This window comes from Thamnophis sirtalis, unplaced genomic scaffold (assembly GCF_051295495.1).
Source record: "Thamnophis sirtalis isolate CommonGarterSnake01/CBP01778 unplaced genomic scaffold, rThaSir2_p1.2 scaffold_5, whole genome shotgun sequence".
Classification (NCBI taxonomy): Eukaryota; Metazoa; Chordata; class Lepidosauria; order Squamata; family Natricidae; genus Thamnophis; species Thamnophis sirtalis.
The window spans coordinates 74,805,772-74,826,248 of NW_028261385.1; the positions used below are offsets into that span (position 1 = coordinate 74,805,772).

The 20,477-nt window shown below is 34.6% G+C and overlaps 1 protein-coding gene across 18 annotated transcripts in view; it reads right to left on the reverse strand.

Moving 5' to 3' along the window:
* Positions 1–20,477, reverse strand: part of PTPRD (protein tyrosine phosphatase receptor type D) — a 1,257,980-nt gene that overhangs the window by 51,081 nt on the left and 1,186,422 nt on the right. For all 18 annotated transcript variants that reach the window (XM_087716068.1, XM_087716065.1, XM_087716064.1 and 15 more), the window contains one exon: positions 13,823–13,946. In XM_087716068.1, coding sequence (XP_087572194.1) covers positions 13,823–13,946 — 124 coding nt within the window. The remainder of the gene's footprint in view (positions 1–13,822; positions 13,947–20,477) is intronic.

Sequence of the window (20,477 nt, forward strand, 5' to 3'; positions counted from 1 at the left end):
TTTAGTTCCATGTATATGTGTGCCGGGGTGGGTTTCTCGCCCCGTTCCAACCGAACCGGTTGGAACGGGGCCGGCGGCGTCCTCGTGCACGCGCGCTGTACACACATGCGTACTAGTGTCTGTGCGACGCTCCAGCTGCTCCTGGACGACCGCGCAGGTGCTGTATGCATCCTGCGCATGCGTGGAAGCGCAGAACTCATCAAAACCGGGTAAGGACCGCGGGCGGGCGGGCGCGCCCTTCGCCGTTCCCAGAAGTTACTTACTTCTGGGTTCGGTGACCAACCGGTTCGCAGGGACCGCCGTGAACCAGTTGAAACCCACCCCTGATGTGTGCACAAGATTGCCATTTTATTTTGTAAGAGCTACCATTTCATGTATCCGTAAGATAAAATATTTTGAAAAGTAAATGTCGGCACAAAAAGTCTTAAATTATAAATACATATGAAATGGAGAAATGTTGAAGAAAGGTATTTGAAAGTTCTGTATTTATTATTAGGGTCTTATCATTCTTGGGTATACAGTAGCGTAGGCTCAAGTAATCCAAAGACTGTACAACAAGGTTGTTGTCAGAGCCCTAGGAATTGCTAAGAATCATTTCTGCAAGTGTTTGGAACATACAGTTGTAGCTAAGGGAACGAATAAATACACAGAAAAGATGTCTAAAGTGTTTGCCCCTATTGTACAATGAGTATATTGTTTTATCCTAGTCAGATTGTTCAGATTAAAGACATATACATATTATGCAAGATTGATTTAATTGAAACAATTGTACCAGAATAGACTGCTATTTGATTACTATATCTTGATTTACTGAGGAACTGAACATAAATGACCACAGGAACTCTTGAAGTACATTAGGGATCATATTTAATGCAGTTGAACAGGGGGTGAGGGATTATTGTTTTTACTCTTTTTATATTGGGTTTTTATTGTTTGTAAGGCGCCTAGAATCACTGAAAGTGAATGGGTAGCCATATAAATTTTCTAAATAAATAAATAAATAGATTTATTGTAATCAATCTATAACATATTTCAATAATACTGCAGTTTTGCAGGCTAATTCTGTTAACTGTCAGAGGTTTGATCTTCAATGGCTCAAGGTGATTCAGTCTTCCATCCTTCTGGGGTTGGTAAAATGAGGATCCAGATTGCGGGGCAATATGCTGATTCTGTAAACCACTTAGAGAGGGCTGTAAGGCATTATGAAACAGTATACAAATGCTATTGTTATTGCTATTTTGAAAACCCATGTAAGATATGTTAATTCTTTTGCATCATTCTTATAATAAACACATTTAATATGTGATATATTAGCATATTTTTTTCCTTATATTTTATATTAAGTGACAAATGTGGCATAGGTAATATAAAAAATAAGTAATGTGTATAATATTAATACACATTAATTAAGATAATAACTTGAAAAATAACTGTTGATTTTTAAAAATAAATTAATTTTATTAATTCATAGTTAAAGGCCAAATTATATCACAAAAAATTAGAAGTGCAGATATAGATAATCATGCATATTTGAAAAATATCAATTTTGGAGAATTTGCATTAAATGATGAATAAGAATAAATCTTCACTATCACAATATCTTATTTCCTGCAATCTAGTTACAAAGTTACACTAAGCATTTCAAAAGTCATGATTTTCAACAAAAGAGATTTTGGAATTTACAAAGTTTTTGGAGTGATAAAAAGCTTTTCAGGAATTTCCTGAATGTGGAAATACGAGTTAATGATTCAGAAAATAACACTAGCTGGGCAAAATGCCACAAACCTTCTATCTTTCAAAAATGACAAAACCTTTCTCCAAAAACAGATGAGAAGAAGAATGAGTCAACAAGAGAAATATACACCTAGTGAACATTATAACTAGAAGATATGGATTGGGCATTTATAAAAAATGCCCAAAATAACCATTTTTTTTAAATAACCTATGAGTACATTTACAAATGTCTGGTATTGTTCTGTGATGCATTGTTTACTTCAAAATAAAACACATAAATATAAATCACTGAACAACGTACACATGGAAAAACAAAAACCCTTCCCTGCATTAGCAAGATGATGAGACAGCTGGCATCTACCCATGAGAACTTATGTGTTAACATCATTCAGCAAAGAGCATACTGCCAATGCTTAATATAAGATGCGCCTAATATTTTTTGAAGCCATTCCTACTGGTAAGCTAATATGATTCATTTTTATATTTTGAAATCATTATGCATTTCTTTAGTTACAATAAAAAAGTAAAAAAAGAAAAATGGTCCAAATAATTATAGTATATTTAATAAATAATTTAGCCAAGTGACAATAAGATTTTTTTTAAAAAAAGTAAGTAGAATTGAGAAATGGGTGATTTAATTAGTTTTTGTATAATGTAGATGATTAAACTTATGCTGAATGTCTGAATTTTTATTGTTATATTTTTAGTTATTTGTTGTATTGTTTTTGTGTTTTTAACTGTACTCCACCCAGAATCACACATATTTGATGGGCAACTATATAAATTTACCAAAGAAAGAAAGAAAGAAAGAAAAAAAGAAAGAAAGAAAGAGAAAAAGATGAAATGAAATATTTGCTTTTTTTATATGGAAATATTGCATACATTTGGGAACCCAATTTGCAGATACTGAAAGGCATGTTGATGAAATTTATTTGTACAAGAGCGCCTAGGTACTTTTAATCACAAGCATGACAATAATTTGGATATAGTAATCAGATATCCATCATTTTAATTTCCAGGGTTGTTTGTTGTTATTTTTATAAGAATGCAATTGGAAAAAGTTTAATGTGTAAAAGTTTTTCTAGAGTTGAGGATTGTGAAAATATTTTGAATTTCTCATATCATATGAACGTATTTCATATCTTATGAAATGTCTGAAATCTGACTGTGAATTAATTTAAGAAATAAACATCTAGTAATAAAGGAGAATATCACTGCTAAGATCCATCTTATTTTGCTCTTCATAGTGGAATGAAAGCAAAATATTAATTAGAACATAGTATCCCAGCAATTTTTTTTATCTAGGGTGGGCCGCATAGAGAGATGAAGTCTCGGGAAGAAAGCAATGGCAACCCACTTTTCACAATTGGTGTCAACTAAACTATTACCTTATCCACATAATTGCCAGAAATCAAGATAGCCTCAAAGATATCATTCTCTTCTTCATGTATGTATACTAATTTGTCTGAAGTGATATAGGGTCTCATGCTTGAGCAGTGGGTTGGACTAGAAGGTCCCTTTCTAACTGTATTATTCTGTATCATACTTTCCAACTTTGTTTAATGTTCAAGTTTTGAGAAAAAACAATACATTTAAACACACACAGGCATACAGGCATACAGGCATACAGGCATACAGGCACATACATACATACATACATACATACATACATACATACATACATACATACATACATACTTGTGGAACAGGAGGAACAGTGCAAAAAACAGCATGGGTTAGATAAGCTGGGCTACATGGCATGAGCCTGTAATCCAGTTATTTGGAGGCTAAGGCTGGCAGGTCACTTGAGCTCAAGAGTTCTGCATTTCAGCGGACTATGCCTACACTAAGTTTGACATCAATATTGTGATCCCCAAAGAGCCAAGTGCCAGTAAGTTGTCTAAGGAGGGATGAACTGGCCCAGGTCAGAGACAGAGCAGGTCAAAACTCCAGTGCTGATCAGATACTAGTGAACTTCATTGTTACTGCTTTTACAACCCGACATTCTTCTTGTATAATACTAAACACAAAAGAGGTTGAATGTTTTATCTGTATAAATGTAAGTAAAAGAGTATTCAGTATTCCATTTATTTTATTCAGTGAACAAAGTTGTCAAATAGCTTTAATTAGACTTCACGCTTTATTTGTAGAATGAAATTGCATCATGGAATTGTTTCAAGTCTTGACAAAGGCTAAGTATTGCACAATCTTCATATTTAAGACAAATTAAACCATAAACCTTTGTTTTAGGAATGTTTTCCTAAGAAATGTGCCACTTAAGGGAATTTTTAAAAGAGAGTTAAAACTAATAGGATTAAGCTTCATAGCACTTGTAAATAATTATCTTCAGAAAATAGATGAATTCACAAAAGGGAGCAAAATGTACTATTGATGATGAGTGTGTATGGGTGTGTGTGCGTTCACATTTATTTTCAGCTGCAGAAAATTAAATTAGATGTACATAAAATGTTTTTCATGGTGAGATTAGCCTGTAACAAGGTCCATATTTGTAAGCAGATTAGTATAGTTAATAGTCAGCACACATACACAAAGGGAATAACACTCATTGGGGAAAAAACAATAGTGAGAACAAACTATTTAAGTAATAAACAGTTATGGAATTTCAAAATGGCTTGTACAAGAAGCCAAATGATGTATAAAGCTGAATATAAAGTTGAATATAAAAAATCATGAAGTATGACAAAAAGAAATAAAGGAATTTTGTTCAATTGATGACATCTATACTTAATCCTTTCTTTAAAATGGGCATGGGAGAATATATACGGCATTAACTCATCTTATTCTTCTAATAATTTGTGAGCGGAATAATTATATGTGCAGAGGCTGTAATTCTATACTGATTTTGATAGAAATAAGCATCACTAAACTGTGCTTCTTTGTGACTTGGTAAGTACAAGAATGATAATGAATTTTCAGCTAGGCAGAGAACATTATATTATCCATATCTCATACTGATATTCTGATACTGGTAGAGAATTAGCTTTTAGAGCCAATGCTATTTCATGTTGATTCCTGCTGTGTTCTAATGAAATATTTAATGAAAAATAGGTTTTTTAAAAAAAACCTAAATCTACCATTAAAAGGAAAAAAATTAAAGATGCATTCTAGGCTAAACACATTGGAAAAAATCCTCTTTAAAATTTATCTATCAAACTAGTTGTTTCTATGGTTACACCAAAACAAATGCAGCTGTGAAATGAATGTAATACAAGATAACACATATATTTTCATCTTTGGAATGTTTACCGTTTCTTTAGAAGTTAGCAATAAAATCTTAATGCTTGGAAAACATATTCATGGTGTTATAACCCAGGCTTTAAAGATAGTATTATATCCAGTTCTTGTAAAAAAATAGTATTTTAAAAATATAAAGGAGCTTTTATAGTTCTAACATAAAACTCTTGCAAAGAGCCACCCAAAAACAATCCAAAGAAAAAACAGAATACATATAACTATTTTTCAAGATATTGAATTAAAGAATCTAAAACTGATTGATCTCAAAATGACAGTATCAATGAGAATGTCAGGGAAACTCAGGATGGAGCCTAGTAATAATTTTGCTTCCATCAATGGTACAAGAAGGATACAATCTATTTCTCCAATTATTTCAATACATGTGTCAGAAGTTTGGTAGATCCTTGGGACAAGTGTGGTGTATATATGAGGGTATCACAAAGAAGGTGAAATTGCCTTTCCACCATGTCTCAGGGGAATAATTTCACTGGTAGAACATAAAGTTTAAAAGTTATTTTAGATGCCACACCAAACTGGTCTGAAGGGATATAATACGGTGATGCATCCAATGATGCAAGTTCTGAATTTGAAACAAGAATGTTTGAGATCCAGCACTTATTCAACCTGGTCTCATTGGGTAACCTTAAACAAGACTGATTCTCAAAGCTATAGTCAACTATAGTCCACTACATCTGGAGCAAACTAATTTGGGATGCTGTATGATAAGCTGTTCAGCATGTCAATATGATTAAAGGTAAAGGTTCCCCTCGCACATATGTGCTAGTCGTTCCCGACTCGAGGGTAAGTGTAAGTTTGTATGTAAGACAGATGACTGTACGTTTGGATCTTTGTATCCTTAATGGGTCCACATGGGACGACTATCCAGCAGAATATACTTATCGGGGAGCAGGAAGAAAATCCACAGTTGATTACTGGATAATATCATATGACTTCCTGAAGTTCTTACAGAAGATGGAGGTAAACTCGCGACTGGAAAGTGATCATGATGCAATACTCGTTACTCTCACATTACAGCAGAAATCTCTAAGGGCAGGCGCAGTCAACCTACCCAGGTTAGAGAGTCAAAATACCCAGGTAAAAATTAAATGGAATGAGAAAAATGATAAGGAAGTTACCAAAAGGAAGTTAGTTCCAGAAACCATAGAGCTATGCACATCTCTACTAAGGAATAAGTTTGGATGATCTTACTTAGAGGGGTTTGAAACTTTAATTTTGAATTTGAATTCGGTTCTCATTAACAAAATACTAACAGGCCGGTCTCAAAGAATAAAAAATGGTTCGATAGAGATTGCGTGCAACTAAAAAGGATATATAATATGGAGTACAGGAAAAGTAAAAATGCCCCCTTTGAGGATCACACTCACTACCTAACGCAGTTGAAAGCACAATATAAGACACTTCTAAAAGAAGAGAAAAATACGGCTCTGAAGGAGTCTTGGCATAGACTAATTACATCAGTCAAGATAAAAAATACATCCCTTTTTTGGTACACCACCAGAGGATTGGGGAAACCTCCCTTACCCCCCAACTAATCAGGTACCAATTCATGCCTGGGAAGAATATTTTAGGGAGCTATATACAGACCCTGACTATGTAACCAAGTAGAGCCAAATTAGTTTGGACCAAACTCCCTACTGGCCCACTGTTACACCAGAAGAGATAGCCTGGTTGATTGGAGCCCTAAAGGCTAATAAGGCACCTGGTGCTGATAATGTCCTGCCAGAAATAATAAAAAAGAACGCCAGTTGGTGGGCTCCACTTTTAGTATCTCTGTTTACATTTATAGATAAAACAGGCCATATGCCAAGAAATTGGGGAGTAGCAATTATCATACCAATTTATAAAAAAGTAATAGAAATGACCCAGGCAATTATAGACCCATTAGTCTTCTAAGCGTTATTAGTAAACTGTATGCCAAACACCTAAACTATAAATTTCAGAATTGGCTAATTTCAGGGGAGATAATGAAAGACGAACAAGCGGTTTTAGAGAAGGAAGATCTATGGTGGATGATATCTTGATATTCCACTATTTAGTACAAAAATACACGTATAAAAAAAAATCCTCTCTTTTTGTGGCCTTCCTTGATTTTAAGTAGGCTTTTGATTCAATATCCAGCATCACCCTCTGGAAGAAATTAAAATGCACCACTATCGACTAATGCCTCTCCTTCCTCATACAAAAATTGTATGCAAATTCCACCTTGAAAGTGAGGTTCAATCCCCAAGGGAGTTTAACAAGCCCAGTAAGAATATATAAAGGGGTACAGCAGGGTTGAATCCTGTCCCCTTACCTCTTTAACTTCTATATCAATCCCCTGATTGATCTCTTACAGAATCTTGATTTCCATCCTCCTAACCTAGCACAACCCAAAATTCCAATTCTCTTATATGCTGATGATGCCGCTATTATTTCACAAACTCCTGTAGGATTGGAGAGAGCAATTAGGGCAACACTCGAATATTGCAGGCAAAACAAGCTGGTCCTTAACTTTGATAAATCAAAAGTTTTAGTTTTTGCTAAAAGACCTAGCCAATACTCCTGGAAAATAGAAGGACATAGTTTGGAACAGGTTAGAACATTTAGATACCTTGGGGTGGTTTTCCATTCACAAGGGACATGGAAGGCATACCTGGATCATACATTGCAAGCAGCCAATAGGTCCTCAAACACAATTAAACACTTCTTTTACACAGATGGAGGGCAGTTAGTACCTGCTGCCTTAAAACTTTTCGAGGCCAAAACACTGGGGCAAATCCTAAGGGGGCACAAACAGGAATCCTAGACTGACAACTTCCCCTCCCCCTGGAAACAGGCAATTGATCACAAGCTGGGCTCTTATGGGCTCTCACCGAATTCTTAATATGTTTATTGCATTTTTTTGCCGCCCTATCCCGAGAGACTCAGGGCTTTGACCAAGCAAAGCAAGTAGTAATCAATAGAATGAAGGACATGGAGTTCCAAGAAGAACTAAATAGGTTGCCTCTCCACAGTAGGGACAGAATCAAATAGGGTGTGTGGGAATCAGCAAAATATCTAAATGACCTGATCTTCCCAAAACAAAGAATAGCTTTCTTCAGAGCCAGATTTAATATTCTTCCTTCAGCACTCCTCCAGGGCAGGTATAAAAGAACACCAATAGCAGAACGGGTTTGTATATGGGGTAAAGGAGAAATTGAAGATATCTCACATGTTCTATTACACTGTGAGCTATACAGAGTTTGTAGGTCTGCATATATTCTCCCCTTATTAGAGAGATTGCCAGGGAAGGCAGGCATTTTTTATGTAGGCTTTCTCCTCCAGGACACAAACCCGGCTACCACGTATGCAGTGGCAAAATTCTTTGTTGCTGCAATGTCCACAAGAAAAAAAATTGTCACAGAAGTAGAGTTGTCATCTTGTACCAATTATTTGGACATATCTCTAACAATTTCTGGACCATTGTATACTTATCGGCTTTTCACCCATGTAAACCAGGGAGTGACCCGAGCAATTTGAGAACATGTATGTTATTATCCACTTTTAATATCAATACTTTTTAATTATATTTTAATGTCAGTACTTTTTAATATATTGTAAAAAGTAATGTGTATTGCTGGTCTTTGACCATAATAAAGATATTATTATTATTATTCGCACCAACACAATTGTATCACAGCGGCCAGTGGTTTCGCTGGATTTGGCATTGATTACTAGTCGGGCCCCACCCAGGAGCCTAGGACGTCATAATGTATTTTTGTAATATGCGTGCAGATGCAAGCAGTGTGGCTTTTTGCATTTGACTGATGGTGATTTTGTCAATTTTTAACTGTTTTAAATGTAATTCCAGTGCTTTTGGAATAGCACCCAGTGTGCGGATTACCAGTGGAATTACCACTGCTGGTTTGTGCCATAATCATTGAATTTCGATTTTTAAGTCCTGGTATTTCGCGATTTTTTCATATTACTTCTCGGCGACCCTGCTATCCCCTGGTATTGCGATGTCTATGATTGTAACCCTATTTTTCTCAATCAGTGTGATGTCTGGTGTATTATGTGTTGTTGTTGTTGTTGTTGTTGTTGTTGTTGTTGTTATTATTATTATTATTATTATTATTATTATTAGGCAGTGCTCATCTCTGTTTCAAAGCCAAAGAGCCAGCGCTGTCCGAAGATGTCTCTGTGGTCATGTGCCCAGCATGACTAAACGCCGAAGGTGTGTTTTTCTACTTGCATTTTTACATGCTTTCAAACTGCTAGGTTGGCAGAAGCTGGGACAAGTAATGTGAAATCACTCCATTACACGGCGCTACGGATTTGAACCACCGAACTGCCAAACTTTCTGATTGACAAGCTTAGTGTCTTAGCCACTGAGCCACCACATCCCCTGTCAATATGATTAGGTTAGGCATAATAATAAATGAAATCTGGTTTCCAATTTAATACAACTGATAGTGGGATTAACTGATTAAGAGTCACCAATTATTGTCAAACCACATAGATTTCCAGGATAAGGTCCATGCAAAAAGGAAGTCAAGTGTAGCAATTTTAAAAAATGAAATGAAAAGCTAGCTAACCAATACTTAGTTAATTAGAACCCTGCATATTTTGAAAATAACTGAAGTATGAAGGAATTTAAGATTAGTGCTTTTTTAACCCTCAAAGTGGACCATAATTGTAAATGACCAATACTTAGTAACAAAATGAGAAGATGATAAATTATTTTGGGATTCATGCATATATACTGTATATATTCAAATATAAATCAAATTTTCTAGCCTGGCATCCTCCAAGTAGGTGGATTTAATGAAGAAAGGCTTATATAAACAGAAGGATTATGGATGAGTTTGGAAAATCAATGATGTGACAGGGCATGTTTTCAGATTGAAGGGATTATATGTAAATTTGTATGATGCGAATAGAGGGGAAACTGGATAAATCAAAGACTGATATTATTAAACCACAAAAATGAAAAGCAGTTTAGAAAGCATAATAAACTGAGTTATGTTCCTGAACATCCTAAACCAGGATACAATCTTCTATTGCAATATTTTTACAGCTACTGCAGGTATCTTATCAAGGGTAGGACATTCAAAAGTTGATAAGGGAAAACACCAGTTTATCCAAATGATATTTGGACTTGAGAGTTCAATATGGAATAAAACTGACACTGATAAATAAGCCTTATAGCTGAAAGTTAAATAAGCCTTATAGCTTAAAAAACTATAATTACAAATAACCCTTCATTTATAATTGTCTGCTTAGAAACTTCAAAGTTCGAAGTTAGGACGGTGCTGAAAAAAGTGATGAATTACCAGTCCTCATACTTATAATAGTGTCTGCAGGGACACTGAACTATACTTATAGTTCAGTGTCCCTGCAGTCATGTGATTGTGATTTGGGTGCTTAGTGACCTGCACCTATTGATGATAGGTGCAGTATTCTGGGATCATGTGAATCACATGATGTGATCAAACATTTTCATTCAAGAAAACCATTTGCTTGGCTCTGTATAGCATTCTTGAAAATTGCTTACACCAAAAAATGCAATTACTGTTCTGTCCTATGTCTGGTTGTTTTATCTAACATGATAAAATGCTCGTTTTATTACAGTATGATTTAACATGAACCTTTACCAGGAAGTGCTATTCAGTTGATTTGAGTGAAATCTGTTCTTATGGCCAAACCATCATTCTTTATCTGGGGCAAGAGTTTAACATGCACTGGTGTTTGAAGAAACATTTCCTGTATAAGAATGTAGTGTTGATATCCCACAAGTTCATCACCTGGTTAATGGGATTGGCAGGTTGTACTTTAGAAACAAATTTCTGAGGTACATTTTAATTTTTATAGTTACCATTCATCACCATAATCAGAAACAGAAACTAAATACTACCTTAAAGTTTGCTTATTTGATTTTTAAAAAATGCTTACAATCAAACTTAATTCATCATTCAGGAGATTTACTGGGAAATAAACAACTGCTAAAAAAAAGCGTCCAATTTTTGTTTAAAAATTACCCAATTTCAATGTCTATTAAATAGTTTGGCATATTTTTTCTTCATTTACTAGTAACTGAAAAACCTATAGTAATGACTAATATAATGATGAATAATGAATCATATAATAATGGAAAAACTAAGATTAGGTATGTAAATAATTTCATGTGGAATTCAGATATAGATATACTGTATGTATAATGAGTAAACATTAGAATAGTATTGAATTCCCACTTACAGTAATAGCATTCCTACTGTGTTTTCCCAAAAATAAGACAGGGTCTTATTTTGTTTTGACCCCAAAATAAGTGCTTAGCCTCATTTTCGGGGAGGTCTTAATATTTTTGAGGTGCAGGAGACTGCGAGTGTAGTCACCTCATGCCTATTGTTGTGTTGCAATATTTTCGGGAGGGTTTATTTTCGGGAGGGGAGGACTTATTTTAGCACATGTGCTCAAAAGCCCGATTGGGCTTATTATCTAGATAGGTCTTATTTCGGGGAAAACAGGGTACCTGGATAGCTACTATTTCTAAATTCACCCTAATGTATTTTTACATTTCTAGTTTTTACTCTTTCCACTCTTTTTACAATTCTTTTTTACAATGAACTTAAAAAAAACATCAAACTTAATTTCTACTTAAAAACTTGATACTGCTAACTATACTTTGTTAAAGGATCCAACAAGATGCAACTGTGCAAATGAGTTGTATTTAGTCTTTTCACAGCTTTTTAAAAATCTCATTTATTAAAACCACTAACAGCATTTGGAAAAAAAGTATACCTATTTCATTCAATAGCAAGAAAATCCTGGTAATGTTATATATAAAAATCTAATATTAAACTTCACCAGTTTCCTTAGAAGCCTTTAAAAAGTCTGGGTGAATGAATTTGAATTTGAGGTCAGTGACCCTCACTCTCTTTATGGCACTGAATTTCTGTTACTGCAGCAAATGCTCATAAACAAACGAGGACAGACCTATTTTAAACAGACCACTACATTTTGCTAAATTAAACTGGTTAACTTGTAATCTTTCTGGATTATATTGGTGTAGGTGTAACCATATTTGTACATATTAATGATTTGGGGGGGCAGTCTATGTTTTGGGTAAAAATGCTGGAAAAATATTAGTCCTATGCTAAGCACATTGTGTACAAGTGTATTCCCCAGTTCTTCATCCGCAGCTCACTTGTTACCTCTCTCGTATACTATATATACAGTGTCATACGGTACAGTGTAATACTATATCTGTCTGTCTGTCTGTCTGTCTGTCTGCCTGCCTGCCTGCCTGCCTGCCTGCCTGCCTACCTACCTACCTATCTACCTACCTACCTACCTACCTACCTACCTACTTACCTATCTATCATCTATCCATCCATCCATAACACTTTTCTCTATACCACTTCTCTTTAAAAGTATGGCTCTCATTGAAAACATCATTTTTGAGGAATGCTACAATAAAGGATAAATATAATCATAATTAATCATTTATTTATCTATTTATTTATGTCTTTTCTAAATCGATTGAAGTGTCTCAAAAGTGTTATACAAAAAGGATTAAAATACATTATAATAACAAGGATTATTAACTAAGATGATTGTTATTAGGTACATTTCCTCAATAGATTGACATCCTCCCAAAAAGATTTATTTTGGACAGAAATTTTCAATTTAAAGTGCTTGCATTTCTCTTTAAAAAAAGTGCTTTGATTATAAAGAAATCTTATTTTGCAGTAAAAAGCCACTAATCAACTGGAGTGAGTATTGAGTCCTGTGACACACCACAAGATAGAGGTTGAGGGCAGGACCTCTCATTCTCTATTAACATTGATTGGGACCAGTCTTGGATAAAGGAGCTGAATCAGTGCAGAACTGTTCCACCCACCTCCAGCCCCCATACCTTGCCAAAAGATGGCCGATGGTATCGAAGGCTGCTGAGAGATCAAGGAGAACAAGAATGGTTGTACTATTCCTATCCCACTCTCACCAGAGATCATTAACAAGTGCAATCAATGCTATTTCTGTCCCATAACTATGCCTGAATCTTGACTGAAGAGTCCAGGTGTTTCATCCAAGACCTTCTGAAGCTGCCATATCACCACCTTTTCCACAACCTTCCCTAAAAATAGAAGACTGGAAACTGGATGGAAGTTGTCCAAGCAATGAAGCAATGGTATGTTAAGCAGGAGGCAAACCAGGGCCTCCTTAAAAGGTTCCAAAAATGTCTTCACCTAAAATGATATATTCAATACTACTTGAATCCACCAGCTAGTCACCATCCTGGAGGCTTTTACCTCCCAGGAAGGACAAGGATCTAACTGGCAGGAGGTAGTACAGATAGCATCAAGGACCCTCATCAGGATAAGAATCTGAGATCAAACTGTTCTCAGATCATTGGGCTCTCCCAGGTATCTCACAAAGACCTGCCTCATGTATAGGTTCAAACTGAGAATGAATCCAAGCAACAAATTCCTCCACCAGCTGTAAAGATGATTACACAAATCCCCTGATCCCAGTAGGAATTGTGATCCCAGGTTTCTGAACAAGTACTGTTCATGCGTAGAACAAATTCTGTTTCATAACAGCAGCTGGCTGAATCCAAACAGATCCCTTCAATGCATATTGCCTTGATAGGAGTTGAAGTGCTGTCTCAAATTTGGATTACTGTGATGGTTCAAACTGAAATGACATGTGAGATAGAACAGTACAGCTTTGTGTTGCCCTAATTTATATCCCAGATTTCAGTTTCCCTTTTTATTCTATGACTGGGGTTTTTGTACATTATTTTATCACTTATTTTTGTTTCTATTGTAATTTTCTAAAAAAAAAGTCTTACCTTCTATTGCTGATAGAAGAACTCGAGAATGATCATAAGCAATTACATTTGCATATCTGTTCTTTGGTTTATTCACTTCCAGATTAGAGTGTTCCCATGTAAATTGCTGACCTGGGTCGATTGACTGGAAATGGGGAAAAAGGAAATGGGGAAAAAGGAAATGTTAACGTATTTTTTAAATACTGTTTTATAACAGATTTAAAACAGCATATGAATCTAATTCCATAATAATTTGTCATACTGATACTTACTGACATTCACATTTGGTCACTAGTCTTGCACAGATTTTTGACTGATTTCAGAAGAAACAAGACAAACAGCATAAGAGATGCTTGATTTATTTTAAAAATTTGGAGGTGTAAAAGAGAAGTGAGAAAAATAAGATATGCAGAGAACAAATGTTTAGACGACCAGAAGTGCTGATTTAGAAGAGATGCTGTTTTGGAAGGTTTTGTCAATGCTGTAATAATGCCATTCAAAACAGTAGATTCCAGTTTAAGAAAAGTAACGCTTAAACAGCTAGCATAAGAAATCTCTAGAATACATTTGCTCAGGCAAGTAAATCTGGATGCTAGTTTTCCACTGGGTTAATATATGAACATTAAAAAGAACCTTGATATGTAAAGAAAAATGCACTGTGCTAATGTAATCTAATCTATCCAACCCAACCCAACATACTGCTGCATTGGTTCAGTTTTTCTCCACTTAATATATACTCCAGCACTCCTCTCCCACCTTTTGGGTACCAGCGACTGGTTCCGGATAGTGGTGGTGGTAATGGTTTCCAGGTGTTTCCTGGATCTCATGCATGCACAGATGGGGTTTCACTTACTTGTGAAGCCCATTTCCTGGCAGTCCATGGACCGATGCCAGTCCATGGCCCAGTTATGGGGACTCCTGCATAGTATAATTGTCTCTGAGTACAATAAAATTCATAACATTCCATTTGTTCTTTATTTTAATGCTTGGGAACATTCTATCACAATGCAAAATGTGTAAGAACTTCATCTTAATAAAGAGTGGTTCTCATCTCTCTTCCCTTCCCTGTAAAAAAAATGCCCATTCAAAATAGAAAAACTACTATTTTGGGGAAAGGGTTTCAGTGATTTATCTTTACTCTTCCCACTTAATAGATTTTCAATCTAATGGAACAAAAGAGGTAATAGTAATTTGCATGCTGTTTTTAGTAAACAGAGAATATTTATGAAAATCCTAAATACACTTACTGGAAGATAATTGTCAATTAATTCAAGTAAACAAGAATTACAATGTTAATCATCCAAAAGGAAAATCAAAGATATTTGCTTATTATAGACAATAAAAGCTAAAACAGTAAGTTGCTGATTATCTTTGATTAGATTACATCAATATATTCAGACAACAATCATTTTTGCGAACACACGTACAAAAATATGCCTTCTAAGGAACACAAGTGTTTATATAGGCTTCATAATTAATCCTTTCCATGCCCAGGAAAAATCTGTTATTACATGACGATATCTGAGGGATTGGTACAGACAATAACAGAAGAATTGCAGTACAGACTAAATTAGTGCTATGGACATGTTCTTAACATGACCACATACATGGGACCAGTATTACAAACAAATGTCTTAAATGATTACTGTTTTAATTTAGAGATAAGAAAGAGCTAAAATACTTGTAGTTCCTATTCTCTTATATTTTACTACCTAACAATAAAAACTTATTTTTCCTATATAACAAAATGTTTTAATGTTGACATTGGAGAATACTGAAGCCCATTTTCTTGGCCTGGCCTTTCATCCAACACTTCCTCATTTTGACTAACACAGTTATTGTAAATAAAAAGCAACCTTTCTAGTCTGAGATCTGTTATAAACTTTTTCTTTGCCTTTAGTATTATAATGAATTTGCATCCCTACTATAATGGAGAAAAACTGCATTTAAAATCTAATAGCATTATATCACTGATTAAGGCTAAAATCCAGCATTTTCCTAATTTCAATAAAATATATTCGTACAGTATCTTTGACAGAAATCTTAATATTGATGTATGTTTTCATTTATATTATTTAAAGCTCTTCAGGGAACATAAATAATAAGTTTTATAGGAGCTAAGAAAAATCCAAAAGCATACAAGAAGATAGCCTCAATAATACCAAGAATAAGGAAACACTTGCTCATATACTGTAAACAATATAGAACTAATGACTTACAAAACACATTGCATTAGCATTCTAAAGCTTAGTTACAACTAGATGTACCTCATAATAATAGAATCAAGTATTTACTTAAACTTGATTTAACTTTAAGGATGAAAAATAATAGCACTATGCCCTCTACTATCTGTTTCTAGTTTTTTTAAGAATACAGAATGTTCTTTATTGCCCAAATGTGAATGGACACACAAGAAATTTGTGTCTGGTGCATAAGCTGTCAGTGTACATACAAACAACAAAGTGATAACTCATGCTGTAGATCAGCATGACATCTAATTTTTAAATGGTTTCATCTGTCCACAACATGCTACAGTAAGTGATTTCAATTAGTACATATTATATAACAGAATCTTAATAATTTTTATCATGTAAAATAAAATGCCAGCTTAAAGTGTATGAAAGGGAAATGAATTATTAACTACATATCTACAGATATGCACACATAGTTGCTTTAATCAAAACAAAAAACAAAACCAAAAATATTTCAGGAGCAGTATTTTGATCAAACCAAATTGGAAAAAGTTAAGTTTCTTAACTTTCTTTTGGAGAAGCTAGTATGCTAAAATAATATGCTACAAGCAGAAGTAAAACAATTCTAATAAGAAATTAGAAGGAGAGTAGGTAGTTGACTTACAGCAGTTCATTTAGTGACTGTTCAAAGTTACAAGGATACTGTAAAAAATGACTTATGACCATTTTTCATAGTTATGACCTTTGCAGCATCCCCATGATCATGTGATCAAAATTCAGAGGCTTTGCAACTGGTTCATATTTATGACCGTTGCTGTGTCGACCTCCTTTTGCGACCTTCTGACAAGCAAATTCAATGGGCAAGACAGGTTCGCTTAACAACAGAGTTGCTAACTTATCAATTACAAGAGATTCACTTAACAACTGAGGTAAGAAAGTTTGTAAAATGGATCAAAACTCACTTAACGAATGTATCACTTAATAACAGAAATTTTGGGCTCAATTGTGGTCATAAGTTGATGACTAACTGTGTTACAGATATCAACATATTAAAAGATTCTACAATAATTCTAAAACAATTAATTTGTAAATATCTTTTTTTTAAAATGCAATTGCCAGAAATCAGCATCGTTTAGTCAGGAATAAATCTTGTCAGACTAATTGTCTCATTCTTGTTTGTGTACCTCTGAGGAAATTGTAAAAAATTATGTAAGCCTATTATAATTTCAGTAAGTATGTACTGGGGTATGAATGAATTGGATTCACAAATTGTACTGTAAAAAACCCTGATGAACAGTGAGGTCTCAAGTGAGGTGCCCTAAGGCCCTGTCCTCTTCAATATTTTTATTAATTACTTGGATGAAGAGGTAGTGAGAATGATCATCAAATCTGCAGCTGATCCAAAACTGAATAAAACAGATGATATCTTAAAAGTCAGAAATAAAATTCGAAATGATGTTGATAAAAAAGAGAAGTGAACTGAAAATAATGAAATCAAATTAAAGAGATAAAAAGCAAACTTTTCCACTTAGGGAAAAAAATAATAAAATGCAAAGGGAGATGACTAACTTACTTATACTTCTTATGAAAAAGAAAGATTTTGATTGCCACTGACAATGCCAGAGGTGTACTGTGGTTGAAAAATGTAACTTCAAGATCTGGAATACATCATTGTAGATGCCGGAAACAAAATAATGGATGCAAGATACAAGAAGGCAGATTGTGATTGAAAGTCGGGAAAACTTCCTAATAATAAGAGTACTTTGACAATGGAATCAATTACACAGAGAAGTGATAGGCTCTTCTCTGCTGGATACACTTAATGGAGGCTAGACAGCCATCTGTTGGGAGTTATTTAATTTGGATTCCTGTACTGAGCAAGAAGTTATTCTCAATGGTCTCTTCCCATTTTAGGTTTCTAAGTTTTCTGCCATAATGAAGAATAGTAAGTTGTAGCAAGCACTTTGTTTCTCCCTTTCTCTTCCTTAAAATAAACATAGCCGAGAAAATGGTTTTTAAAAGTTTAATTTAGAGAAATACATAACAATGGAAGGAAAAGTGAAACACAGTTTTTATAACTAGTTCCTATACAAACCACTGACTTTCTGCATTTACAGTTGGCCTCAAGCTCAAGTTATAAACAAAACAACATGTTTTGCAAAGCTCAAAAGCTTAACAATGTTATCTGGAATGCACATGCGGTATATATTTTTGCATTTTGCAAAGTGCCTAATAAAGAAAGGGTAGCACACACCTAGGCATAGACAATAACACACTCAGGAGTGGCAGAATTAAATTAGAACTCAAAAATTCTAAAACCTCATTGAAAACAGCAAAGGAAACTTATCTTCCAGGCAAACAATATTTATTTATGTACAAGTGAATCTCAAATGAATCTCACTGAATACATGCTTTAAAGGCTCTCTCACTTACAACTCACCTCCTCCTGCTATTTGGCTACAGCCAATGTCAGCTGGCACGGAATTTGTCCCTGCTGCTTTATTGGCAATCTACTTTCCAAATCTCCAAAATGTGAAGAAATTAAAATAACAAGCTAATTTGGAACAAAATGCCCTCTGAAAGACATAAATGCTCTATTTAAGAACACTCAAAATGATGCATTTTGCATATCTGTAGAATTAAATGGAGTAGCTTACTCAGGCATTCTTTGTCTGAATAAAATAAATACTTAGGGGAAGAATAGCAAAGTCTGATGGAAATAAATTTGTTTTCTTTCTGCACCCAATGTCAATAGAAGGATGAATGCTGATTTGAAGCAAAGCCAATTGTCATTCACCTTTCTCATTAAAAAAATCTCACAGGAAATCTAGAAGTAGTTGAGATGTACAAAGTATTGCAACCTCAAAATATTCAGATCTGACTTGGAGGGTGGGGGACTGTTCTAGGCATCAGAATTTAAACAAAGATATCTAGAGGGACCCAAGATATGTCCTTTGTCTTTCACAGCTCTTGCCTTATGAAATGTGAACTGCAGACAGTGAACATGCCTAATACTCCTTCCTCTGTCTATTTTCTCCACAAGAACAACCCTATGAAGAGTGCTCGGCTGACAGAGAGAGTGACTGGCTCAAAGTCTGCCCAAAGTCTTTCAGGCCTAAGCTGTAACTAGAACTCACAGTCTCCCGGTTAAGCCATGTGCCTTAACCACAAGACCCAAGTGGCTGCTTTTTCAATGTTGTCTTGTCATTTTAAACAGTTATTACACAATAGAAGGCTATGGGAAGCCAATTTTGGTTGCAAGAAATTACATGAATGTAGTCTTAAGGAGTCAAGACTGACTCAAGGGAGCCTTTCCCTTTATAAAAATGCAATGACAAGTATTAATTATCTCCATCTTCAAAAACAAGAACTGATTAGTGCTGTGTTGAACAGAAAGCACCACAAAGGACCACGTGGCAAATAGGAAGTTTTTAATTAACACAGAGAATATTTTTGCCTAATGGGAATTAATTCTGAATAAGTATTCTAGAAAGATTTTGGCTAGGGTACTGCAGAGTAAATGCAACAAATTTGGTTTCCAGATTATTACAAAAAATTTCAGCATTGTTAAAACACTGTAGTAGCATGGAGAGAAATTACCCATAATTATGATATTCAAATCATTCTATCCCATAATTTTCACACACACACACACACACACACACACACACACACACACACACACACACACACACACACAGGGAGGGGTTAATTATTTTCATGTGAATCACAGTGTTGCATTCAGTGAAAAGATATTTGATGTCTCTGTCATTTTGTATATGTTTGAATGGTTGAAGTGATCACAGAAACAGCAATTATATATCTAAGGTCGAAAGGTCAAGGGTACACAAACAAGCAATTGGTCATTTATTGATTTTTAATTATTTAGACATGTTCTTTCACATCACAGGCCAAAAACAAAACCAATCCACTGGTTAACCAGGCAACCTTAATTGACCAGAACAGCAATCTGAGGAAGCTAATGTACAAAAGAAAGCAATATTATTACAGTGACCCTTAAGCTATTGGTGCCAAAATGTTGGCCTAAATTCTTTATGAAGATTGATTTAGCCTAGATATGATGTCCAACTCTGCCTCATTAAAGCTCTGCTATTAACAGGTCTACTAAGAGTTAAGAGGTGACTTTCTATCATGAAATGATGATTAAAAATAAAACTGTATCCAACTGGCTTATTCTTTATATCTCTGTTTGTCTGTTTGTATATCATGCAAAAGCAATTTAAATTAAAAATAATATGAGGAAATATCTTATTCTCTTCCTTATATCTTTTTTTTAAAAAAATATTATTTTATTTTTTCATATTTTTTCCTCCCTGCCAGCACCTTTTTTTGAAATTAAATGGTTCGATGAAACTTTAACCACATGAAATTATATAGTCTAATCTATTGTTTTGATGAAGACCCAATTCAAAATGTGAGAATATATACATTTCATCAAACCAACCTTTGATGTCAAATACACT